The 26,303-nt window shown below is 39.1% G+C and overlaps 1 protein-coding gene and 1 long non-coding RNA gene across 7 annotated transcripts in view; one reads left to right on the forward strand and one right to left on the reverse strand.

Moving 5' to 3' along the window:
• Nucleotides 1–5,384: 5,384 nt before the first annotated feature.
• On the reverse strand, nt 5,385–13,525 carry LOC104605410 (uncharacterized). Its single transcript, XR_002023137.2, has 3 exons — nt 11,941–13,525; nt 10,296–10,507; nt 5,385–6,116 (listed from the first exon to the last, which is right to left on the reverse strand). It is a non-coding gene; the product is annotated as an uncharacterized LOC104605410 (long non-coding RNA).
• A 204-nt stretch (nt 13,526–13,729) lies between these two features.
• Nucleotides 13,730–26,303, forward strand: part of LOC104605409 (dynamin-related protein 3A-like) — a 64,594-nt gene continuing 52,020 nt past the window's right edge. For 3 of the 6 annotated variants that reach the window (XM_010270162.3, XM_010270164.3, XM_010270165.3), the window contains exons 1-6: nt 13,740–14,300; nt 14,846–15,128; nt 15,970–15,998; nt 16,104–16,205; nt 25,804–25,872; nt 25,978–26,037. In XM_010270162.3, coding sequence (XP_010268464.1) covers nt 13,914–14,300; nt 14,846–15,128; nt 15,970–15,998; nt 16,104–16,205; nt 25,804–25,872; nt 25,978–26,037 — 930 coding nt within the window. In that variant the 5' untranslated portion in view covers nt 13,740–13,913. Of the gene's footprint in view, nt 14,301–14,845; nt 15,129–15,969; nt 15,999–16,103; nt 16,206–25,803; nt 25,873–25,977; nt 26,038–26,303 lie in introns of all 6 variants that reach the window. The other 3 variants (XM_088892860.1, XM_088892861.1, XM_088892859.1) reach the window with 2 other exon arrangements.

The following is a 26,303-nucleotide window of genomic DNA, read 5'->3' on the forward strand; positions in this document are numbered from 1 at the left end:
ATGAAATTACATGGCAAACATAGTTACTAACTAACGGTGGATGTGCCAAAGCCTATAAACAAAATGGAAAAGTACGGCCAGGCCCAATGCAGATTTCTGAATTCCACTGCAGAGTTATAAATATTCAAAATGTTAAAAACCCCATTTTATATATCAATGTCTGCCCGTGAATTGGCATCAAATCCAAGTTGGCATTCACCCCAACTGTATTTTGGGCTTAAAAATTTTGACCCTCGGCTGAACCGTCATTCTCCCTAAACAAAACAGTAGTACATTCCAAGATATGAGGACCGTGAGATTTTGAAAACCTTGGGAGGTGTACTATTCTTTTGGGAGCTCGTATTACCTATGACCATGGTCGTAAAATAATTCTGTGACTTCGGATGAAAAATGAACATGTCACCATTTGCAATTTCAACACATCCATATAATAATAATAATAATAATAATAATATTATTATTATTATTATTTCAAGTGGTGGCGTGCTCACAATTCACCAGTGGGTCCTTGAATTGTTATGTGGTCACAAACAACGTTCTGATTTGGTCCTCACAATACCATCTTCACACTGTTTTCACAGCCACTTGTAACTGTGCATTAAAAATATCTCCCACGAAAATATATAAATATGAAGGCGTTCAATACACAGCTTCAAAAGGTGAGGACAATTTTGTCCAAAGGACTAATGGAAGGGAATGCATTGAATTGATTAGCCACAAAGCCAAGGTCCCATGAATAGGAGTGTTCGTTATACGGTCCAAACCACCAAATCAAACCAAATTGAAAACGGCGGTTTGGTCTTATTTGGAATAATCTTAACTTTCAATTTACAGATCGGTTCAGTTTTTTTTTTTTCTTTTTTTGAATTTTAGAAACCAAACAACTGTAAACCAAACCAGAAAAAGCTTTAACCAGTCAACCTCCTCCCCATGTGAATTTTGATAAAACCCATATGATTGGTTCCCACTTTTATGATGTTGGGCTTTCTTTTTCTCTCTTTTGACAAATGATGTTGGGGGGTTGATTGATTACAAATTTTTTCAATACTAGTCCGGATCCATGTGATGCTTGGGCTTTGTTAAACAAAATTGAAGATGAGCATAATGACATTTCCAATTGAGATGATCCAATCCAATTCCAACTCATACATTATTTTTTAGGTTATGTCTAGCCAATCTAACTACAGTTCAAGTTGCACCTCCAATTCATGTTAAACTTTATTAACATTTATTAAATTCTATTCATTTTTTATAGAGTTTAAATTAAAAAAAAATAATTGTATAACTAACATTTTTTTAGTGATTGTTAATTTTTTCATCATCATCACCACCCATGCCTTATCCCAACTATATGGGGTTGGCTACATGAGTCCCATTTGGCCAATTTGTTCTCTTTAAAGTCATATCTCTTGTTAAATTATTAGTGCTTAAATCATTTATTACTACTTCTATCCATATCCATTTTATTTTACCTCTATCTCTTTTAGTCCCTTCCACTTGCAACAAATCACTTTTTCTAACTGGAGGTGTTGGTGGTCTTTTCTGCATGTGTATGAACCAGCTTAGTGTACGCTCTCTCATTTTATAATCTATTGGAGCTAGAGGTGTAAATCAGGCCATGCCGCCCGCAACCTGGCATGACGGCACATGGGCCGTGTTGGGCTTAGGTTTCTAGGTCCATGGGCTGGCATGACACGACACTATTGAGCGGGTCATGCTGCCCACATCCACGGTGCCAACATGGCCCAACCCTATATGTATAAAACTTTATTTTCAATTTTAGTATATTATTTCATTTTATTATTGCATATATAATCAATTATATACATCAAAATTCATATAAAATAAAAATTAAGATTTTTTTTTCAATTTTTTGTCTATTTTGTTAATTTATTTTAAAATTTTCATTTTTTTTTTAAATATACCTCTCATGGCTTGACCCAGTCTACGGCCCGACCTAGCCCAAGGCTCGGCCTGTGGCACGACACAGCTTGGCCCTACTTGGGCCCGTGCCATGGGTCATGCTAGGTCGGACCTTTGAAGTATCCCAAAGGTAGCAAGCATGATCCAACCTAGCCCGTATGACACAACTTGGTAAAAGCATGGGCCACCCCCGTAGGCTGTGCTAGGCCAACATGGCATGACCTGATTTACACCTCTAATTGGAGCTACTCCTAATCCTATCTTTTCTATTCTTTTCCACTCGTCCATCTTAGAATTCACAGTTCAGTCACTCATTTTTTGGACATATTTCTTCACCGCCCAACACTCTACTCCATACAACATAGCTTGTCGTACAATTGTCTAAAGAAATTTCTTTTTAATCTAAATGATATTTGCCTTCACACAAAAGTCCAAATGCACCCCTCCATTTTGCCCAATTTGTTTTAATTCTTTGGGTGACATCCTCCTTGATATCTCCCTCAAAGTACCTGAATGACTATTAATTTTATTAATAAATCCAAATTTGTTTATTTTTATTATTGTTAAATAATTCATATTGTTTTTGTTAAATTTGTTGAGTTTAAATAATTTTTTATTTTTATGAATAATTAAATTTTATTAGTGTTTACTTCATTAATGAAAATTTTAAATTAATATTTTATTAATTTATATTTTTATGAACTTCATTAATGAAAATTTTCTTTATCTATATAGTTGTATTAATTTTATTAATTAAGTTTATTTCATTTTAGAGGTATGTTAAGTTAACTGGTGTACATTTGGGAGGGTGTGCATGAAGTAGCTTCTAATATTACATGAGTTGAAAAACATGGAAAGCCTTGAAGCTAGGTTTGGGAAAAAAGCAAAAAAAAAAAAAAATCTAAAAATAAGCTTACATGGATTAAAAAATTGACTTTCCAACGAGGTTGTCTTAGTGCCTATTTTGTAGGGCTTTCACATGACTTCTAGAGTCGGAAGGTAACCCTCACACAAAAAGTGTTGAAGCCATGTTTGGTGAAAAACTTGGAAAATCAAAAATATGTTTACATGAGCTGCAAAATTGACTTTCCAGTGAAGTTATCTTTAGTAGCTTCCCCAAATTGGCTCCTTCAATGCAGCTCAATCAATGTTGAATCCCTCCCAAATTGACTCTCAAGTTAATTATGTTAGCCCCTTCTTGGGTGTGTTTATTGGATAAATAAGTGCTTATCTATACTACTTATAAAAGTGCAAATGAGGTAGTGGACTTTTAGAAATTTTCTTCACTAAACTACCCCTCTTGAATTTGGTTCATCTCCATTGAGAGGGCAAAAATTATAATTAAAATAATACTATTAAATACATTTAAGTCATTAGATAAATCACATTCTCTCATTGAATCCAACATTTGTACTTTTATTTATTATCATTAAATTCCACTAATAAATTCATACACAATAATTATTACAGTTAATTATACACTGTATATTTATGAAAATACTTAAATGTACCCTAAACTTTCAAAACTTTTTATATATACCTTGTAATATGGCCCCACATAACACAAATTAGCCATATATTAAAAAAAGTGTCAGAGCTATTAGATATGCCATTAAGTTTTTATAATTCCATTTTTACCCTTGTTCTTCCTTCCTACCCTCTCTCCAAACTGAATGAATGGATGCGATGCAAATATCAAAATATTGAAGAAGAAAAAGTTAGATTGTCAAAGACAACCAAATCTGACGAGAATAAATCAAAAGGCATAGTCATAGATCTAGAACAAGATGAATTTAAAACAAAAACAAAGTAGATCGAATGTTGAAAATATTGTTCATTCGTCAAGGAAATGTTATTTGAAGAAAATTAAGAAGAAAAGCGGCAACATTAAAGAAGGTATTTGAAAAGAAAAAGGAACCAAACCTCTAATACCTTTGATTTTGCTCCAACCTAGAACGGCAATTATATGATCAAATCCCATTGCTTCATTCTTTTCTCAAACACCTCCCAAGAATTACAACTATTCTAACATCCATACCGGTTAATAAACTCCTTTTGCCTTTAATAAACACCTTCTCCAACCCAAATTGACCTGTTCTAACAAATAAAAATAATAAAGAACCAATTTTATTGGTTACTCCAAAGGTGGAGTGCAGTGAGAGTTGAAGTTGTACTATTTTGTATCCTCATAAAGACTTACAACCAGAATCCCTTGGGTGAGATCCTTGCTGATTTCACTCATTTAAAGTTTTTGTACAATCTGTACCTCTAATTGTGCAGTCTTGGATGAATTGGAACATTTTCTAAAGATCAACAAAAGACATTGGTGGCCCCTTCGATGAATTAGAACTTACTCAAAAAACAGAATCATTCTTTATTCAAGTGATGTCTATGCAATTCAACTATCCAAATCAAATTGACCACCCCATGAATAGATAATAAAATTTTTAAATATAAATAAATATGGAAAATTACAAAAATTTAGAAAAAATATGCACATTTATGATATTTTTTATTAATCAAATTAAAAAACAACTGTAACAAACAAGAGTTATTTTTATTGATGATGAAAATGAAATATATAATCTAAAACAAAAATATGAAATTATTTTCCTATTTAGCAAAGATTAATAGTTAAACTTTTGGTTAAATTTGTCAACCTTTAATGTCATAATTAAATAATAAAAATTAATAAAATATAAAATACATAATAATAAAAAATACATAAGTTTTACAAAAAAAAATTGGGCACGTGTATAATATCATATATTTAACATATTAAACAAAAAATAAGTGTAACTAACAGTATTATTTTTACACACATGGAATAAAAAATTATAGAAAAATTGAACACATCTATAACTCCATATTTACACTACTATTGAAAATATGAATAAAATTGTGAAACTTTCTTTTGACTAAAATACTCATTTTTGAATCTAATCTCTATTTAATTGTGAGGTTTAAATTATAGTTTGAACTACAAATTTTACTTCATTAAAGTCTTCTTCTTTAAATCTTATATTTTTTATAAATAAATAAAAAAGTATATACTAAGAATATAAAATATTACAAAAAGAAGAGCCTAGCCAAGTAGGTATGCCTGCTAATGATACCCAAAACTTTGTATCCCAATATGTTGTGCTTATGTAATCAAATTTGGATTTTACAATCTACATTCGATTAATAATGAAGAACAAAGAATATAAAGAATATATATCTTTGGCATCATAGTAAAACCCTAATATATATAATATAATAACCTTCTAAGTTTCACCCCAATAGAATGTCCAAATCATATTAAAAATCGGACCAAACAGTTTGATCTGAATTCTTCTTTGAACCAAATTGGCCTGGACCATGGAGTTTGAGAACAATCATTGAGGACATTAATGTTATCCAATTAAAATGAACAATAGATTCAGGTTTGTGCATGCGTCGGGCTAAAATCAATTTCCTTCTTTTTTTGTTGAAAAGAGCGACTCATTCAGAAACAAGAGAACAACAGAAACAGATACAACAAAAGGCAAAAGCAAGACACTCATAGACCTAAACTTGCAACACAAGAAAAGAAACGACAACACACCTGCAACAAACAAGGAAGAGAAACATAACCAGGAAAAAAAAAAACAAAAAAGAGGAGACACACAACAACTACTGTCGAAAACTTAGGTTCTTTACTAACTTGATCAAACACCACAAAGTCCACCAACCATCTAGGATTGGTTTCAGTGAAATAACTCTGAGAAGACAAACCATGGATAGTTAGCTTATGTGCCACCCCATTAGCAGAGCAAGGCACCCAACAAAAATCAAAAGATCTTCCTTGAATCAGCTTCCTTAAATCTATGCATAAAACCAACAAATCATGGTGGAAATTCAGATCACAATCAAAAAGATTTTCTATTAGAGATTTACAGTCTGAATGAAAAACCACTACTTCCAAATTTAAATCAATTGCAATTTTCACTGCTTCAAATAAGGCTTTGGCTTTTGCAATCAAAGAAGAAGAAGCTTGGACCTGACTAGCCTTTGCAAAAAGACGTATGCCTGCAGAATCTCTAAAAACAAAACCAATTGAAGCTTTCCTTAGATTTCGAAACCCACTATCCACATTTGCTTTGGCAGAACCCGTTGCTCTTGAAGAGCTTTCCAATCTTAGAGGCAAGTTTTGAGATCTCTCCACTATAAATCTGTGAATAAAAGAGATAGCATCCAAAGGATTAGAATCAATTTTTTCATAATAGAAAGCATTCCTATCTTTCCAATTTCCCATAAGCAAATAGCACAATTAGCTAGATATCATAATTTTTTTATTCCGATCTCATTTAACAAAAGCATGAACTAACTATCAAACCTGGCCATATGGATGAGCTATTGTAGGTCAATCCTGATACCTGCCCCTAACCAGATGCACCTAGCTTTATCACAATATACTAGAGCATGCAAAGTGGATTTAGCATGATGGTTACATCTTTCACAAGTGGAGGATGAAGCTATTTTTCTGTTACACAATTCTCCTTAACTGCAGTATTGTTCAAGCAACATTTCCATAGGAAATCTAAAAATGTTGGCTCTACTTGAATCTTCCAAATTGCATTCCATCCTTCATGAGTGATCCTTGAAGTTTGAATTGCAAAATTCCTATTACCCTAATTTTTGAAAGCTACTGAATAAGCTGACTTGACAGAGAACAAACCCTTCTTGTTTGGATTCCATACCAATCTGTCTTCCCATAGATTTTCAGCGAGGTTAATCTGCATAATTTTTTCAGCAAGGGTAGGGGTGAATAAAGAGTTTAGTTTTTCAAGGTTCCATTCCCTATTTTCTTGGTTTATAAGGTCAAAAGCCAAGTCAATGTCGCTTAGCCTTGGTCTTGGACCTACAAGCTTAAAACCATTAACATATGAGATCGGGTCATCCCAAATTCTTATTTTAGTTCTTTTATTAATTTTCCAAACTGTCCCTTTCTCAATCACACCCCTCCCTTCCAACACACTCTTCCACCCCCCTAGGATTGCCCTCTTCTACCTTTGGTCTTTAAGAAGTGATCATTTGGAAAATATTTAGCTTTCATGGATTGAGCCCAAAGGCTAGAAGAGTCAAAACAAAGCTTCCAAGCTAATTTTGAGAGAAGGGCAATATTAAAAGTATGCAGATCTCTAAAGCCCAGCCCCCCAAAACCCTTGTTCTCACAAATTTTATCCCAAGACACCCATCTCGCTTTCTTTTATCCTCTGAATTCCCCCACCAAAAGATTTTTTGGACCTTACTAATATTGTTACAAGTTTTCTTTGGCAACAAGAAACAAGACATACAATAGGTAGGGATGGATGTGATTATTGATTTGAGCAACACTTCTTTCCCAGCTTGAGAGAGAAGAGCATTCCTCCGGCCCCTGGCCTTGTTTGCAACTTTTATAGTTAGATGTTCAAAAAGTTGATACTTCCTTCTATCTATTAAAGGATAGGTTCCTAAATAGATAGATGGATTATATACCTTTCTAACATGAAGCTTATGTGCCACCAACCTTTTAAGTCTAGGATGCACGTTGAGACTAAAGAAGACTTTGGATTTTGAGTAGTTCACCTATTGGCTAGAGGCTTTCTCATAGGAGCAAATAACATCCAATAATGCTCCTCCTTCCAAATCAGCCTTAGCAAAGACGTAGCTGTCATGTACAAAAAACAAATGAGAGATAACGAACTTGCTTGCAAATCTTGACACCAGAAAACCTTTTAGTTCTAAGTAAGCCATTTAATAAAGAGGAGAAAACATCAGAACATAATAGGAATAAATAAGGGGAGAGAGGATCCCTTTGTCTTAGCTCTCTTTGTAGCCAAATTTTCTTCGAGGGAGAGCCATTAATTAGAATTTGGTAGGATACCGAGGTCCAACTTTGCCCTAAACCCATCTTTTCCATTACTTTTTGAAGAAAATTCCACTCTACCTTATCATATTCCTTATTTATATTTAATTTGATTGCCATCCATTATTTCTTTGATTTAGATGTCTTCATATAGTGTAATACCTCATGAGCAAGTAGGATGTTGTTAGTGATCACTCCCCCTTGAATGAAGGCACTTTGATTATCAGAGATAATCTTTCCAGCTTCCCTTTGAGTCTATTTGCTAAGATTTTGCCAATTATCTTGTAAACAAAGTTGCAAAGGTTAATAGGCTGAAAATGTGAGGTTGACTTAGGGTTTTTATTTTGGGAATTAAATTTATAAAGGTGGAATTTATTTCAGAACTCAATTTTCCTTCCTTAAAAAATTCTCCAATTTCTTTTATAATGTCTTCTTTGACCAAGTTCCAAAACTTTTAGTAAAAAAGATTGGGGAATCCATCTAGACCTGGAGCTTTCCTCGGAGCCATAACAAGGCTTGGTGAATCTCATCCTCAATTACCTCTCTCTGCATATCTTCATTATCTTCTTCAAAAATTACTGGGTGAATATTGTTGATAGCCAAATCCACATCCGTAGAATTGGAGGTGGTAAAGATTTCTTCAAAGTAATCTGTAAAGAATTTTTTAATATGATCTTCACCTTCCATCCATTCCCCGTTACCATTCTTTAACTTTAGGACCCTATTTTTAGGTCTCCTCCTAATTGTAGTATTATGAAAAAATCTAGTATTTCGATCCCCATACATAACCAATTCACTCTAGATTTTTGGGCTCACATTATTTCCTCTCTCCTTAGAAGCATATCCAATTTTTTTCTACCTCTTTCATGGCTGGCTGGGAAGTTAAAATTAGAGCCATGTTTATTTTTCTCTCTTTCCAATGCTAGCTTTGCTTCCTCAATTTAACTATGCACTTTACCAAATTCTTCATTGCTTGCTCAAAACCCCCCTTAGCCTTTTGCACTTCTAGCTAACAGACTTACTCCCTCCACTCCAGCCGTCTCTAATAGTTTCCTCACATTTATTGTGGGTCAACCACATTTCTTCAAATCTGAAAGATTTTTTCCTTTTACTTCTAACAAGACAAGTGTTAAGATAGATAGGTAAATGATTAGATCCATACGACATTTGGGAAAAGACTACAACATCAGGAAAGAGTTTTCTCCAACTGGTATTACAGAGACCTCTATCCAACTTGGCCTTAATATTATCTACTCCTCTATTATTTGACCAAGTGTAGTTAGGTTTGTTTGAAGGAATTTCTTCAGGATCCCACTGCCCCAACATACCTCTATTTTGCTTTGATATTCTCATTTTTACCTGGGCACTCCACATTTATCATCCTTATGAAAGATCATGTTGAGATCACCAATGCAGAACCAAGGGGCACAAACCTTTTCTGCTAAAGCACTCACCTTCTCATAGAAATATTTTATTTTATTTTTTTTCTTTCTTGCTTCACCATATAAAGAGGTACACCGCCAAACCTTATCATCATCTTCTTGAATTCTGACATGAATAAAATTATTATCAGCAGCTAAAATGTTTAGGTTCACAAAATCATCCCAAAACATTGCCAGCCCACCCGCAATCTCTCTTGAATCTACTCCCCAACAATTCCATTTGAGCAGAAATTTTAACTTTTTCCTACAGTTTAAGAAACTGCATTTTGTTTCACTCAAAAAGATAATCTGAGGATCAATCCCTCTCAAAGCCTCTTTTGCTGCAAAAATTGTCAAGGGGGACCCTAACCCCTGACAATTCCAGCACCATGCTTTCATTCCCATTGAGGGAATGTTTAGGGTCAACTCTTATAAGCCCTTTGTTGTAACTGAAATCTTTTTGTGAGAGAATCTCTTTAGTCCCATGTCTTCTATTTCTACCCTGGACTTCACGCACTAAGCCAATCATTAAAAATATCCTCTATAGTTTGGGTTCTGTCTAGATCTTGAATTTGTGAAGAAGGGGAACTAAGCTTAACACACCTTTTACTATACTTGGAACACTACAACAACCATAAGTTTCTATGGCGCATATGCCGAAACCCCGTTCCTTTTGGAATAACTTTGACCAGGCTAGGATTAAACAGACTCTTCGAACTCATCAATTTATTTGCAGATTTTTGTTTGTTTAATAAAACCTTGTTCTTTTTTGAAGACATAAGTTGTTCCAGATTTTGTCTTATTCTTCTTTTTTTTTTGTTTTTTGTTTTGAGCAAACAGTCATTCATCGATTGACCAAGAGCCGAGGATTTCAAAGGCACTGGGAATCTCCAAATTCCCAACGCCCTTTGTTCTACGAACATCATAACTTGGTGCTCGACTGTTTCCTTACAAACTTTGGATGGGAGATACACCACTTCAGGCAGGGGATAACTATGAACAAAGCCATTAGTACTAGAAAAAACCGAATCAACAACATTATTGCAAATTTTTTCTTAATTCCTTGCAAAGGAAGATAGTACCTTTTTAGTCTGAGGTGAGTTCGCTATTACCCCATCATAAGGAGTCGATGGTAGATTAGTAGGTCCGTTGAAGAGCATTAGAACCTCCGTTTCAATATCGTCGTAAAAAATCCTTGCCTTCTTGCTGGTCGGGTTGTTTTTTGACAGATCTTTTTGTTCCTGGAGTCCTATCTCTCCTGAGACGAGGGCTTATTTGCTGGTTACGCCGTTGTCTGAAAAATTATTAAGATTGCGTTTAGAGTTGGTGTAAATCAAGAACAGTGTAAAAATTTATATTGAAACAAACAAGATTTTACACCAGTTATCAATGTAAATGCATCAAACTTTACTCTCTTCACTCGTCACATATTTTAAAAAGCAATAGTCACTTTCACGGTTGAATGTAAAGCATCACCCGTGTACTTTTATTTGGTATTGTGGTGGACTCGGGTTATGAAATCAGGTCTCCGTATTTTGCACATGCGTCTCCGCTATTTCTTCTTTTTGCACTGTCTTCTTTCCTTTTCCTCGAGCCATTTGACAATATATGACCCGCAACTATTTTACATGCCCCCCTTTAGTTTGTAGCTCATTGCTCAATAGACCCCCCTCAAAACGGAACAAGTTCAAAGGCCCCCGGACCTCACCTTCCTGCTCCGGAAAGGCTTTTGTATACGATTTCCAATTTGGGTAAAAGATTACTTGCCTGGTTCTTTACGCACTGCCTTGATACATTGGAAAGGTAAGATTTTCCTGCCCTATATTAATACCCTTTCGCGAACCTCTTTTGTAGACCTGTTCATGGGTCAGATAGTTCGACGGGTTAGTCCGATTCATTATAAATCAGGCTTAATCATAATTTTAGGCTGCGGGTTTGGATTTGGGCCTAAAACATCGGACTTGTTTTTTGGATCGGGCTTGAGCTTTTTCAAAAAAGGCCTGATTCGAGCCCAAGTCCAATGTGATATTATATATAAAATAATAAAAAATATATTTTATTTAATAAAAAATATATATATATGATATTTTTTCTTTGTTTTTTTAAGTAATAAAACACTTTTTTATTAAATAAAAAAATTCTATTTTCAAATTTCTAATCGGACTCGGACTCAGCCAAGCTTCGGACTTGGCTCGGGCTTAAGACTTAGGCCCAAGCTTCAAATTCACCGTTGACCGAGGAAAAACCTTGCCGGAGATGGTAACACTTTTACGTTTGTCTGGGATGTCCTCTTCTCCGGTGAGGTTTCTGCAGCACCGATACTGCACTCTCCTGAAAAAGCTTCCTACGTACGGGGAGTTTTTCTTGAACGTGTAGAACCTCCATCTGACTAGCAGTTTCCTTCTCTGTGACATTTGGGTTTGAATGAGAAACATTCCCGTCTACAGTGGTTTCGGATTCATCTAATTTTTCAGTCTGGACGGTTTGGCTTTTATTCTTTACATTCATGAACCGGTCCTCATCTGCTCCTACGAAGACTCTCATCCATGGACCACAGGGGATAGGTCCATCTGTGTCTCCCATGGATTGATTCGCAAAGTTTTTAATCATCTCTTCGAACTCAGCATTCGGATTCTTGGTGCTCTCCTTACAAGATTTCTCGACATGTCCTAAAAGACCACAACGATAGCAGAAGACAGGTAAGTTCAAGGAAACCAGACTTTTTACCTTCTTCAAGAAAACCATATGCCCCTTTTGCCAAGGGCTTTTTGATATCCACACACACCCTAACTCTCGGACCTTTATTCCATTCAGTTTTCTTGTTTTTCCTTCTCTTTTCTTTCGCCGGCTTTGATGTAGTGCGATCTAGCTGCTCTGCTGGAGGTGACCTAGCTTCCGGTCAGACGATGAACGAGGTTGATATGTAAGGAGACGATCAAAGAACCCGGGGTGGCTATCGGCGAGATCGCTCTAATGCTTAAGTTAATATATTTGTTGCGAGCTGAAATAGCTTAAAAATATAGAAAGCTAGAGAGCAGAGAAATCGCGCATACTTTGTGCCCTCGGGGTTGGAGCCTTTAAATAGTGAAGTCCTCGCGGGTTTCGCGGAGCAATTCCGGGATCCTTGTTATGACGAGATCCGTTTCCACATTAATTGGGAGATAACGTTGCCAACTGATAAGACTTATCTATTCCACCCGAACCAGGCGGGGAGGAAGATAAGGCTTGCCATTACGAGGCATGATCCCGTAAGGTTCGAAATCTGATAGCGTGGTTTCCGGGGTTGTCAAGTAGTGAACTGAGTCGGTATCCCCAAACTGATGCTCTTCAGTCCCGAACCGAAGTGAACCCCAAAGTGCCTTAGGACGGAGATGATCCTGATACTACCTTGTACTGAGATGATCTCGTCCCGAGGTGACCCATGCCAAGGTGGTTTGATTATCCGAGTTATCTTTTGCGGTATTGATATAGCGGGCTGAACTGTCATCTATTAGTCAGATTGTGTACATGTGCCCCCTATTACCAGCTCGGGCCAAATCACTTTCATCAGGCTTCATTGGAATAATTTCTGCATCTCGTGCGGGCAGCTCTCCTGTTTCTAAGGTTCTGTAGTCCAATGGTATGTTTAGAACTCGAACCCAAATGTTAAGATGGCTGAAACGAAGCTCACTAGGTATCTCCTCCGGAGTTCCCCTCTGCAGCAGTAAGGGATAATCCTTGAATAACCACGGCTCCTCTTTCACGATATTAACCATGTCTTTTTCCCTTCAAAAATTGATAGCTAAGATGTCATCGGCTACTAATGATCCTTTGACCCACCACCACATTTTCTTAATCTGATCTATCACTCCAATCATGTTTACCGGTTTATCAGCTAAAACCGTCGCATACAGAAAGAAGGATGGAGATTCAGATTTTTTCTTCATCAGTCTCTTCTCTTCTTTACTTCCATCTCCTTGCATCTCAGTCCCTATACTGCCTCTCCAAACAAAGATCAACCACGGAACAGGGGAAAAGGGTTGTCTGTAGCTTCTTTGTCTCAGTAAGAGCTTCTAAACACTCACTCAGAGCAGATTCGAGCAGAAGAGCTCAATTTCCCAGGACCTTGAGAGGATGAAAAGTAGATGATTTGGGAATCGGAAGGGTTCTTCTACTCTGTACCCAAGAAAGAAAAGAAATACTTGGAAGTTGGAACTGGAAAGTTGCAAGGGTCCAGACTCCAGAGCGATCAAGAACCACTTTCTCCCATATCCCAGGCTCGCAGCGACTAGTGAGTGGTTCATATTGCTTTGGGTCCTGGGCGGGCCCCATGGGGTCCCTACCGCGCAGCCTCTACAATCTTCGACAATGATACCGAAAACCTTATAACCAATCAACCGGTATCATGTAAGTGGCAAAGGTATTTATCAAAATTGAGGTGGACGTGGGATTTTGATGGGTCAAATCCTTTCGGTATCATGTATTTTCGGCAGCATAGAATTCCCCATCATTCCTGACCTGTTTCCCGGGAAAAATCGTATTATAATCCAATCGTCCATATTTCGCGGGTCCTTCGTTTCCCCTGTTTCATCCTCTTCCAGTCTTCCATCCTCTGCAAATGATGTAGAGTAACGGCTGAACCAGACGCCATAACCATAAGCCTTGTTCTCCAGTTCCTCTGATGTTTTAGAGTTCAGTACTTGCACTTCCAGCAAGGATCAATGGGAGAGCAGGTAAATCCGTTCGATGAAGCTTCGTCGGTTGCCGACAATCCGAAGACGGCTTCCATTGGTTCTTCGGTGATTCCTATTGTGAACAGACTGCAGGATATCTTTGCACCGTTGGGGGGGAGTTTTCCAAAGATCAATTTGCCTCAAGTTGCTGTAATCGGAAGCCAAAGCAGTGGAAAATCGAGTGTTCTCGAAGCTCTTGTCGGAAGGGATTTTCTTCCACGCGGTTCGGATATTTGCACCCGGAGGCCACTGGTTTTGCAGCTTGAACATCGGCCCCGGAGACCCAATACTGATGATGATAGGGAGTGGGGTGAGTTTTTGCACTTGCCTGAGAAGCGATTTTATGATTTCTCAGCAATACGTCGAGAAATTCAGGTATAGTTAAATTGTATGACATTGAGAAAATTTTCATTTCATAATTGGGATACTACAAGTAACTATATGTTCTAGAGGGTTTCCCCATAGTTTGTTGTGCAGCAATTGTGTTGGTTTAGTTTCCACTATTTGAAAGATTTTTTAACTTTTGTTAATTGGCTTGCTGCTGGTTTCGCTTTCTGCATGGTTTTTATTTTTCTATATAATTTGATTCTCAATTTTGGCATAGTAATATAATTGGTTAATTTCTTGTTCAGAAAGCTTTCATAGTTTTTTCTTTCATAATTGGTATATTAGAAGTAACTGTAAATTCTTGAAAATATTCTTTGTTATTTAGTTTATTAGCCGAATCGTTTTCTGTTCAGCAAGTTTCCGTTGATTTAATTTAATTTTTGAAAGCTCGTCTATTAATGAAACTGGATCTTTACTTGGTAAAGAAAATAAATTGGATACGTTATTCTACATGTTCCATCTATTTAGTGCTAGACTGCTAGTATTGCAACAATTTTTGTTTTGACTTTCGAGTTATTTGATTGATAATGCAGGCTGAGACTGAAAGGGAAGCAGGAACTAATAAAGGTGTCTCAGATAAACAGATTCGTCTAAAAATCTCTTCTCCCAATGTTTTGAATATAACCCTTGTTGATTTGCCTGGAATGACGAAGGTCCCAGTTGGAGATCAGCCCAGTGATATAGAGGCAAGGATTAGGACAATGATCATGTCCTATATCAAGCATGAAACCTGTGTAATATTGGCAGTAAGTCCAGCCAATTCTGATTTGGCAACCTCTGATGCACTTCAGATGGCAAGAGCTGCTGACCCTGCTGGTAGGTTCTTCTTTGATGTATTCTAACCCGTCATGAACCTATGTAGTTTTTCTTTACTAGCATTTTCTCAAGCAATTGGCTGTGATGATACTGGAAGACCACTGGGAAGACACTGTGGATTAGAGTTTCGAAAGTTGAAGGTGACAATGGAACTCTGAAAAGATTCTGTCTAGTTGAAAGTGACAATGGAACTCTGAAAGGAGTCTGTTGTGATCTGGTGCTGAAGAAGGCTGAAATTAGGTTTGGAGAAGTCATTCCCTGAGAATGGCAGTTTCTGATTCTCCAGATGAAAGACTGGAAGAGACAATGCTAAGTTGTGCTTTCCCGAGGATGATTCTCCTATTCTTAGTTAGAGCTTTGTCTTGTTCTGTTTTCCCTTTTGGAATGTTTATAGCTGGCCTGGAAGATTCCAGACTTCTGGACATTCCTGATATTACTTTAGTACCCTTTTTATCTTTATTTTAGGACCTCTTTTAGGAACCACAACAAAAGTTTCTGTCAGAAATACACCAGTTTGTTACATGCCACATCAGCATAGTTAGTTATAAAAGGTACATGGGATGTGGTACAAGGCTATGCCTTTCCTGACCCTACACATGCTCTGCAAGTATGTTTTAGCCACTCTGTCTTGTCATTGACATCCTTTCATGTTTGAACTGTGGAACAGAGAAGTGAGAGTGCTCTTCTTGCATGGCCAATACTATGGAGGCACATCTTCATGCCTCTGTTTATGCTTAACTATGGACTTTCACAAGTCCATGCACAGACACAGATATAGTATAGATTATGCTATAATGGTTTATCTGCCATAGTGCTGCACTAACACAAACTTTTTTAACAGGTTCTCGGACAATAGGTGTGATCACTAAGGTTTGATTTTCATCTGCTCTAGAAAGACTATATAATTATTTAAGTTTATTACTTTCCTAATAATTTGCTTGGTAATGGTGTCACATTATTTTTGTCTGGAGGCAGCTAGATATCATGGACAGGGGGACTGATGCCCGCAATTTTTTGCTGGGAAGAGTAATTCCACTTCGGCTTGGTTACATTGGTGTTGTGAACCGTAGTCAGGAGGTAAACAAGTCAAATTACTAGAAGCAAACACTAAACAAATATTGGGTGGTTGGTAATCTTGAAATGATTTTTCTATGGTAGTTTTTATAATTTGGTTTTTGTGACTTAGAGTTCATTGTTTCAAGCATAAAAATAGTTTCATTGAAAATTTTCAATCACAAGATCAATATCTGACCTTGATCCAGTTTGTAAGGTGCCTTTTCCTTTGGATTCAGTTGCTAGTTGTCTTGAATGTGGTTTGGCTTCTTCAGAGACATCGCTGAAGCAGGCGAGGACAGATATAGTGTGCAGTCAAGGGAATGGTTGTTTTGATATGGAGGACAACATTGGTAGCCAAAGGAGTATCAATGAACATCTAATTGAAGAAGTGATAGTTGGAAGGATTGGAGTCGACTTGGGTAGGACCGTAGGAGGAAGTTGGTGTCCGACTGTGCGGTCATTGGTGAAGGTTTGGTGGCTGCAAAGAAATCTAGAGGATCAAGTAAGTTTCATCTTGTGCATGTTACTAAAGTACTCTCGTGCTTGAAAGTGGGATTTGTTGGGGCTGGCCCTAGTAATAAATATAAAAGAGTCTTCACAAGAAGAAAGGTTAATTCCAGAGCCACGACTCATAAGGCTCTCGATGTGTTCAGTGGTCTGAATATTGTTGCTCGGAGTTTTGATGAAGGAGAGCTGAAGAGGAACAGAATTCAAGAGGTGTAGGAAAAAGTGGGTATTGATGAATCTGTGAGGACCGATGGAGAATTGAATTCAGATGTAGAGAAGAGGAAAAATGGTGGTTTGGAATTAAGGAATCTCGTGGAGAGGGATGTGGAAGTGGGTAAAGATTCGGGTCTTTCTTTTCCTGGGTGGTGAGGCCTTTGTAAGAAGGTTTTTGAAGAGTTTGTGAAATAGAAAAAGGAAGAATGCCATAAGAGTACCATTCCAAAGGAGCCGGGGGAGGTGTGGGATGAGGGCGAGGGACAGGAAGAGGTTTTAGATGTGGAGGAGTACTATTGGTTGATAGAAGGAGGTTGGGGAGGTAGTTTCTTCTGGTTTTTAGAGAAGATGGTTGGATGTTTGTCTGAAGAGTTTTAAAAGGGAGGGCTTGGAGATGATGTCTTCTTGAGAATGGATTTTTTTCTTTTGTTTGGTTTTCAGAGGGTGGAGTTTGTTTTTTGTATGGGTTTTATGTTTGTAAGGTTGCATTTTTTGTTGGTTATTGTAGTGGTGATTTGGTTCTTTGGGTGATTTCTTATTGCCTTTCTCTTGTAATTTCTTTTTTCTTTTTAATGATTCTTTTACTATAAAAAAATCAAACTTCAGAAATTGCTGTTGTTAGGGACTGCCTAACTCAGGGACTCTTTCGAGGGAGTCTGCCTCCTGTATGAGAGAGAGAGAGAGAGAGAAAGAGAGAGATTGTATTCCCAAATCGATAATCCCCTCCTAACCTCCTTTCCTTATTTATATACTGTTGTTACAATTCTGTTATACCAGCCTCTCCACTTGTCCAGTCCACTTGTCTAGTTTGTTATTTAGTTTGTTCTAGTGGTTGGCTGTTAGTTACATTCTTTAAAGGCTGGCGTGGCCTTTTCTTGTACACTTGTATTCCCTTTATTTGTGTCTCAACAGTCCCTCCTCCCTTGAAAGCGACCTTGCCCTCAAGGTCAAGATGTGGGAATCTATTCTATAAATCCAAGTAAGGTTCCCAAGTTGCATCCTCAATTGGGAGACCTGACCATACCACCAATGCCTCTGGTTCGATGTGATTCCCTTTGCGTATCCACCTGAAATCTGTTATCTGAGTGGGCTCAGTTTGAACTTGGCCATCTTCCGAGAATGACGAGAGGGTGGTTGTTGTTATTGCTCCTGTTTTTGGCCATTTCTTCAATAGGGAGACATGGAATACAGGGTGTAATTTTGATGTTGCTGGGAGGTCAAGCCTGTATGCCACCGACCCAATGCATTCCACAATCCGAAATGGGCCGAAGTACCTAGGGCTCAGTTTGTTCCACCGGTAGCCTGCTACTGAAACTTGGTTGTATGGTTGTAATTTAAGGAAGACTTGCTCCCCAATCTGGTGCTGGACAGGCCTATGCCTTTTGTTGTAGGAGTCTGCCATCCATTGTTGGGCTCGATGGAGGTTGGATTTGAGATTTTGTAACACCTTATCTCGCTAGAGGAGTTGGTCTTCTACTACTACTACTGCTGTAGACCCTTTCTCATATGGGAGTAGGGGAGGTGGGTCCCGTCCATATAGAGCCCGGAAGGGAGTCATTCCTGCTGCACTATGATACGTGGTATTGTACCACCCTTCCGCCCAATGAAGCCACTTGAGCCACTGACGTGGCCTATCCCTTGCATAGCACCTTAGATAGGTTTCCAAACTCCGGTTGACCACCTCAGTCTGCCCATCTGTTTGAGGGTGGTAGCTGGTAGATTTGAAGAGTTTCACTCCCTGTAGTCGAAAAAGTTCTGCCCAGAAACGACTCATAAAAATAGGGTCGCAGTCTGAGACAATAGAGTTAGGGGTACCATGCAGTCGTGCCACCTCCTTAGTAAAAATCTCAGCCACCATGGAGGCTGTAAAGGGGTGGGACAAAGGGAGAAAATGTCTGTATTTGGTGAATCTATCAACCACTATGAGAATGACGGACTTGCCATAGGAAAGGGGGAGCCCCGTTATAAAGTCCATGGATATATCTGCCCACACTTGTGTAGGAATTGGGAGTGGTTGTAGCAGTCCTGCTGGAGACTGGGTATCTGCCTTATTTTTCTGGCAAATGACGCATTCGGCTATGAATTTTTGGACCGAATTTCGCATGCCTTTCCAGTGGAATTGGGTGGCTAGTCTCTTGTAAGTGCGCAGGATCCCCGAGTGTCCTCCTGCTGGGGATGAGTGGAACACTTCCAGAAGCTGCTGAATATGGGCTGAATCCTGTGGTATCACCATTTGGCATTTATACAGCAACAAGTTATTCTCCACGGTGTACCCTGGGTGGCTAGTAGGGTCCTCTTGGACCTGTGAACGCAGCTTGCTCAGTTGTGGGTGCCTTTCAGCTTCTTCCCTTAGCTGACCCATGATGGAACATGTTGGGCCCGTGAGAAGTAATGGAAATAGTTGTGGCTGGCGTGACAGTGCATCTGCCACCTTGTTAGTGTGCCCTGCCTTGTATTTAATGACATAATCGTAGCCAAGTAATTTGGCTATCCATCGTTGCTGTTCCGGGGATAGTATGAACTGCTCCAACAGAAATTTCAGGCTCTGGTGGTCAGTTCGTATGATGAATCTCCTTCCTAGAAGGTAGGGCCGCCACCTCTAAACTGCGAGAACAATTGCTATCAGTTCGCATTCGTATACTGATTTGGCCCATTTCTGTGCTGCCATTGCTTTGCTGAAAAACGCCAGTGGCCTTTCTTCTTGCATGAGGACCGCACCAACTCCTTGGCTTGACGCATCACATTCAATGATGAAGTCCTTTGAGAAGTCTGGAAATGCGAGCGTCGGTGGGGATGAGACAGTTGTTTTGAGTGTCTCGAAGGCCTGTTGGGCCTCCCTAGTCTAGCAGAACCCATTCTTCTTAAGTAAACTTGTCAAGGGGGCAGCAATCAGTCCATACCCTCTAATGAATCTTCAGTAGTACCCTGTTAAACCCAAGAAGCCTTGTAACTCCTTAACATTTTGAGGTTGGGGCCAATTTATCATGCTTGAGATCTTTTCCGGGTCTGCTGCTACAATGCCGTTTTCGACCACGTGCCCTAAATAGTGTACTTGTGTCTGTCCAAATGCGCATTTTGACTCCTTTGCAAGGAGTTTATGAGTCCTTAGCAGTTCCAAGGTGATTTGTAGATGTACTAGGTGTTCGTCCCATGTAGCGCTATATACAAGTATATCATAAAAAAAAACGAGTATAAATTTACGCAAATGGGGTTGAAATATGTCATTCATAAGGGCTTGGAACGTAGCTGGCGCATTGGTCAACCCAAATGGCATAACCAGAAATTCATAATGCCCTTCGTGTGTACGAAAGGCAGTCTTGTGGATGTCTCCCTCATGGACCCAAATTTGATGATATCCTGATCTCAGGTCTAGTTTAGAGAATATGGTGGCCCTGTCGAGTTCATCTAGTAGTTCATCGATTTCCGGTATGGGAAATCGATCCTTCACAGTAATGTTGTTTAGAGCCCTATAGTCTATACAAAACCGCCATGTCCCAACCTTCTTTTTCACAAGTAATATTGGCGAGGAGAATGGGCTTTGGTTGGGTTGTATAATTTTTCTGTCAAGCATATCTTGCACTTGCCTCTCAATCTCTAGTTTCTGAAAATAGGGGTAACGATAGGGCCTTACATTTGTGGGTGCAGTTCCGAGTAGCAAGGGAATGCAATAATCATGGGCACGCTTTGGTGGTAGTTCCTTAGGTTCTTGGAAGATCACTGAGAACTTCTGAAGTAGTTGCTGTAGTTGTGTGTGGCCTTCTTCGGATCTACTTCCTTGGGCTAGAATGGGGCCATTCCCGTGGGAGTCTATTTGCATTAAAACGATGTGGGTTGGATCTGCTGCCTGTTTCCTTAGGGAGGCGAGACCAATAGGTCCTAGTGAGACGGGCCCAATCACATATAACCGGCCCTAGTTGCCTTAACCATTGGACTCCGAGAACTACATCTGCTCCATTGATTTCCAGGGGGTGCAGATCTACCTCGAACTCATGTCCTTGTATCTTCATCTTTAATTTTGTGCACGTATTGTCGCACACCAGGTTGCTCCCATTAGCTACGTGCACCCAGAAGGCTGTACATGGTTGGACCGGAATCCCTAGTTGTCTGACCAATGTTTGGGTAATGAAATTGAGGGTGCTACCACTATCTATCAGAACTGACACATGGCGCCCTTGTACCAGTCCGATTACTCTCATAGTTTGAGAAGAAGCAAGACCGTTCAAGGCTTACAGGGATACTTCCGGGTATTCCTTTGTCCATTGCCCCCATTCTTGGTTGTCCATTGGCTCTTCAATGTCTGTTGATTGCTAGACATATTCGGTTTCAGGTTGAAGGAAGAAAACTTGAGGGATCTTACAGCGATGGCCCGACCCGAATTTGTCTCCACATGCATAACAAAGGCCCTTTTCCCGTCGGGCTTGCATCTCAGCCCAAGTTAACCTCTTGGCTGAGCCGGGGCCTGAACCAAAGTTTGTGTCCTTTCCTGTGATTCCTACTCCTGATCTGGGCTCCGGTTTACCCAAGATACCTGGTTTTGGGTTCGGTACCTGGTCTGATCGCAGCTCCCAGAGGTCGATTAATCCTTCTTGTCCGATTCAGTTTGTCTTCATGTAGTCGAGCTAATGCTGCTGCTTCAAGAACAGTGGTGGGTTGCATGGCTTTTACCTCCAGCCGCAATTCTTCCTTGAGTTCACCAGCAAAACTGCCGATAAGCACGTTTTCTGGCCAGCCTTGCACACACACAGCCAATCTTTCGAACGCCATCTGATAATCTTGGACGGAGCTGGTCTGTCGTAGCTTAGCGAGGCTTTCATCATAGTTCTCAAAAGCCGAGACTCCAAATCGCATGATTAAGGCATCGGTGAAGTCTGCCCATGTGGCTCTTGGGTGCCGTCGCCGGTACCATTGGTACCAGATGATCGCCTCTCCTTCCAGGTGTGCAGAAGCTAATGGAACACGATCAGGTCCTTGTGTGTCGTGGTAATCGAAGTATCTTTCTGTTCGCAGAAGCCAGGATGTGGGATCTCCCCTTGCGAAGATGGGAAACTCGACTCTTGCTGTTCTTGATCCACTTCGATGACTGGTGTCACTTCGCTCTTCTTGATTCGGCGCAGGTGGTGCCTGTGCTAGTCGTTCAAGCAAGGATGCAAAGCTTTCTTTGATTTCTTTGACGTCAGCCGATATTCTTTGCATTTCTCCTTCCATGTTGTTGACTCTGTTCTCCATTGCGGATGACCTTGTGCTTGGCATCTTGGCTCTAATACCAACTTGTTAGGGACTACCTAACTCAGGGACTCTTTCGAAGGAGCCTACCTTCTGAATGAGAGAGAGAGAGAGAGAGAGAGAGAGAGAAAGAGAGAGATTGTATTCCCAAATCGATAATCCCCTCCTAACCTCCTTTCCTTATTTATATACTGCTGTTACAATTCTGTTATACCAGCCTCTCCACTTGTCCAGTCCACTTGTCTAGTTTGTTATTTAGTTTGTTCTAGTGGTTGGCTGTTAGTTACATTCTTTAAAGGTTGGCGTGGCCTTTTCTTGTACACTTGTACTCCCTTTATTTGTGTCTCAACAGTTGTGCAGTCAGTAGTTTTCAATATTGAAACATCTTTGCTATGGTAGTTTTTGGTTGTGACTTGTTAGAGTTTATTGTTTCAACTCTCAACTTGATAATATAGCCTTAATCCCAACTATTTGGGGTGTTCCACATGAATCCAAACTTACCATTAAGCTCTATCAAGACTCAAGAGTCAATGGTTTCACGTGTTATATTCATGTGGGAAATGTGAAGATTTGAGATCACTTATTGGAAGCTTCCTAATACTGAGGATATGTAAAATCAGAGGTAGATATTTTATATAATCCAAAAGATACTACCAGTGGAAGCGCCTTTGGCATATGCCTCAGGGTGTTTTGGGGGCGCCTCACCTGGAGGTGCACTCCTAGGCGTATGCCTCCCATGCCTTTCAAAACACTGGTATGAATAAAAAGATGCCCCAAATCTGTTCAGTGATATTACATTAGACAATATGATGATTAACATTTTCTTCAAAGGCACAAAATACCCACTTGTTCCAAATTAATGTGTCTATTGTTCAGTTGGTATGGAAACTTTCTGGTTGCTACTAGCCATGCAAATGCCTCAAGCCCTAAGGGATTGAATTACCCTAGATACTTGCCAGTCTCGAGGTGATTTTTATTACTCTTGCAATTCTATCTGTATCCTTTGACTTTGAAGATCTGGCTGGATCTGTCAATTACCCCCAAATGGTTAGGAGAGGAATTAGGGCTTCCATTAGGGGCCAATCCTAGGGAGAGTAGATTTTGGACCCTGGTGATAGAAAAGTTTGAAAAGAGATTAGCTTCGTGGAAGTGGAATTATATCTCTTTGGGAGGGAGAATTGCCTTAACAAGAGCTACCTTGGCTAACTCACCTACCTATTTTTTGTCTGTCTTTAGGATACCAGTTAGGGAAGCTAGGAAGCTGGAGAAGTTGATGAGAGATTTCCTGTGGGAGCCAGGACAAGAAAAAAAGGATCATTTGGTTAATTGGGAAATTGTGTGAAGAAGTAAAGAAGGGGGGGGGGGGGGTTGGGACTTGGGAGGGTGACAAAAAAAATCAAGTTCTGTTAGGGAAATGGTTGTGGCGATGGCCATTGGAAAGTGAGAGGCTGTGGCATGAGGTGGTTGGAAGCATTCATGGGAGATCAGAGAATGGATGGGATGTTGGTGTGTCAAGGCAGGCTAACCTAGCAGCACCTTGGAAGGCCATTCACAACACCCTTCCTCAATTCCTCAAATTTATCAGGTATGAAGTTTTTTCTGGCAACACTGTTCGCTTTTGGGAGGATATCTGGGTAGGAGACACCCCTTTATTGGACCTATTCCCTTTGCTATTTTTTGTTTCTTTGTATAAAAAAGAGGTGGTCTCAAAATTTTCTCATCACTGGGAACACCCTTAGCTCCTAATTGGGATTTTGGGTTTTGTAGAAGACTAAGGGATGATGAAACCGAATCTCTCTCTGTCTTGCTATGTTGTCTTAATCAGGTGTGTTTGGATCCCTCCAAGCCAGATAAAAGGGTGTGGACTCCTAGACCAAATGGAACCTTTACTTGTACTTCTTTCTTCAAGTCCATCTCTCAACATTCTACTAAACAACCCTTTCCGTCAAAGGAAATTTGGTGCAGGCCAGTTCCCCCAAAGATTATGGCGTTTTGTTGGGAAGTATTCCATGGGAAAGTAAACACTCTAGATAACCTACAAAAGAGAAGACCTTTCCTCTGTATTTCTCCCAATTGGTGTATCCTCCGTAGAGCTCACGGTGAGGATTGTTACCACCTACTAATATCTTGTCCCTTTTCTGCAGACTTTTGGGCTTAGCTACTTTCGTTGTTTGTGAGTAGTTGGAGTCTACCAGTAGAAGTTCGCATGCTCTTCAACCATTCTACTTTCTCTTGGCCTACAAAAAGAGGAAGACTTATGTGGAGATGTGCTCGCGCTGCCCTGATTTGGACTCTTTGGGAAGAAAGGAATGCTAGAATTTTTCAAGAAAGGGAAAGGAATAGTCAGGAATTGAAAGACCGTGCGCTGAATAGGGAAATACCTTGGCTGAAGACCTTGGAAATCTTTCATCAATTCTCTTTTAATGATCTTTGGAGAAATTGGTCAGCAGTAGCGAGGTGTTCGTCCCTAAAGGACAAAGCAGTTACAAGCTTGTTTCCTCCATCTGAAGGCTCACTGAAGTTGAACTTTGATGGAAGTAGCATGGGTAATCCTGGATTATCCGGAATGGGGGGTGCTTTGAGAAATGAGAAGGGAGAGATTCTGTTGCTCTACTTAGGTCCCTTAGGAGTTGGGGTTTCTATCAGGGCAGAGCTATTAGCTGTTGTACAAGGGGTGCAATTTGCAAACCAGCTGGGGGTACAACACCTAATAGTCGAAGGGGACTCCAAAGTGGTGGTGGGTTGGTTGAAAAATCCTGAAGAGGCTATATGGTGCTACAAGAATTAAATGAAGAAATTCAGTTGGTTGACAAGGAATATGTTGGTCACTGTACAGTGGGTGGGCAGATCAGCAAATACTTTGTTAGATGTGTTAGCCAAGCAAGGGGTAAATAGGGAAGAATTGTTTTGGGCTCAGCTGTGATTCCTGTATTTCTTTCCTAGTTTACTTGTAAGGTTCAAGGAGGGGCTGCAGCTCGCGCCTCTTTCTCGGATGTTGTATGAATTCACAACTCTAAATCGGCTTCTGAATTAATAAATTTATTATTAGTCATCAAAAAAAAAGTTACATACTTCCTGTCCTCTCCTAATTTAATAGCATTTAATGTTTGGTGTATGGTGTATTGGTGTGAGTCATTATTGGGATCCATTAATGTTAGTTGAACAAGAATGACATTAATTGTTAACCACTTTAAGTATAGGTTAATAGACATCTTTCCTTGTACTTTTTGTAACGTCAAGAGTTATTGAAAAATGTAGTACTAAAGATTACACTGCATATTTGTATTCATGTTCTTGTATCACATTTTGCAAAATGCCTCCAAGTTACTTTTAAATTGCATTTTTCAAGTGAACTTTTCTCTCCTTGTTTTTTGTCATATGAATTGCCTTTCTTTCTTCCAAGATTCATTATAATTGCTTTGATGTTGAAATGCTTACATCTTTTTTTTTTTTATCATTTTTCTTTTGAAATGTTTATATCTTTTGTCTTCATGTTCCTCAATTTGGTGTTGTCATTAAACCTAGGGGCATATTAAACTGAGGACTAAATTCTTCTGTTGTTAGACTTTTATAATTAAATTTGGTGCAAACCCTGCTAGGGTGATGCCTGTGATCCTTATTAATACAAACTCGCTTAACCATGCTATATCTGATTTTCCCTTGCTTCTCTTGGTAGGACATTAATCAAGACTGGAGCATTGTAGAAGCACTTAATTATGAGGAGAACTTCTTCCATAACCACCCTGTATCTTTTACATACTGAAATGATTATTCTTTCATTATTACTTGTTGAGAGTTTCAGAGTGCCACTAAAGTTGCATTTCTGTTGAACACGTACATCTCTTTACAGGTATACCATGGCCTTTCTGATCAATGCGGCATTCCTCAATTGGCAAATAAGTTGAACAAGGTTGGTTTACTTTGTTGTTCTTTTAAGTAATATTTGGTATCATTTATCTGTTTATCCTCTCTTCTAATCTAATCATAGATAAACAACAAGTTAACTTCCTAGGGTTCCCAAATACATTGAAACTTGAAAACATAACCAACAACTACAAACAATTGACCTGATCCAAAATAACTTAAAAATCCTAATCAAACCATGGCTTGACTCTTGAGATTGAACAGAAATATCAAATAAACCCAATTCACTATCTATAGAACTTGTAGTAGATC

This window comes from Nelumbo nucifera, chromosome 8, assembly GCF_055504915.1.
Source record: "Nelumbo nucifera cultivar China Antique chromosome 8, China Antique-T2T, whole genome shotgun sequence".
Classification (NCBI taxonomy): domain Eukaryota; kingdom Viridiplantae; phylum Streptophyta; class Magnoliopsida; order Proteales; family Nelumbonaceae; genus Nelumbo; species Nelumbo nucifera.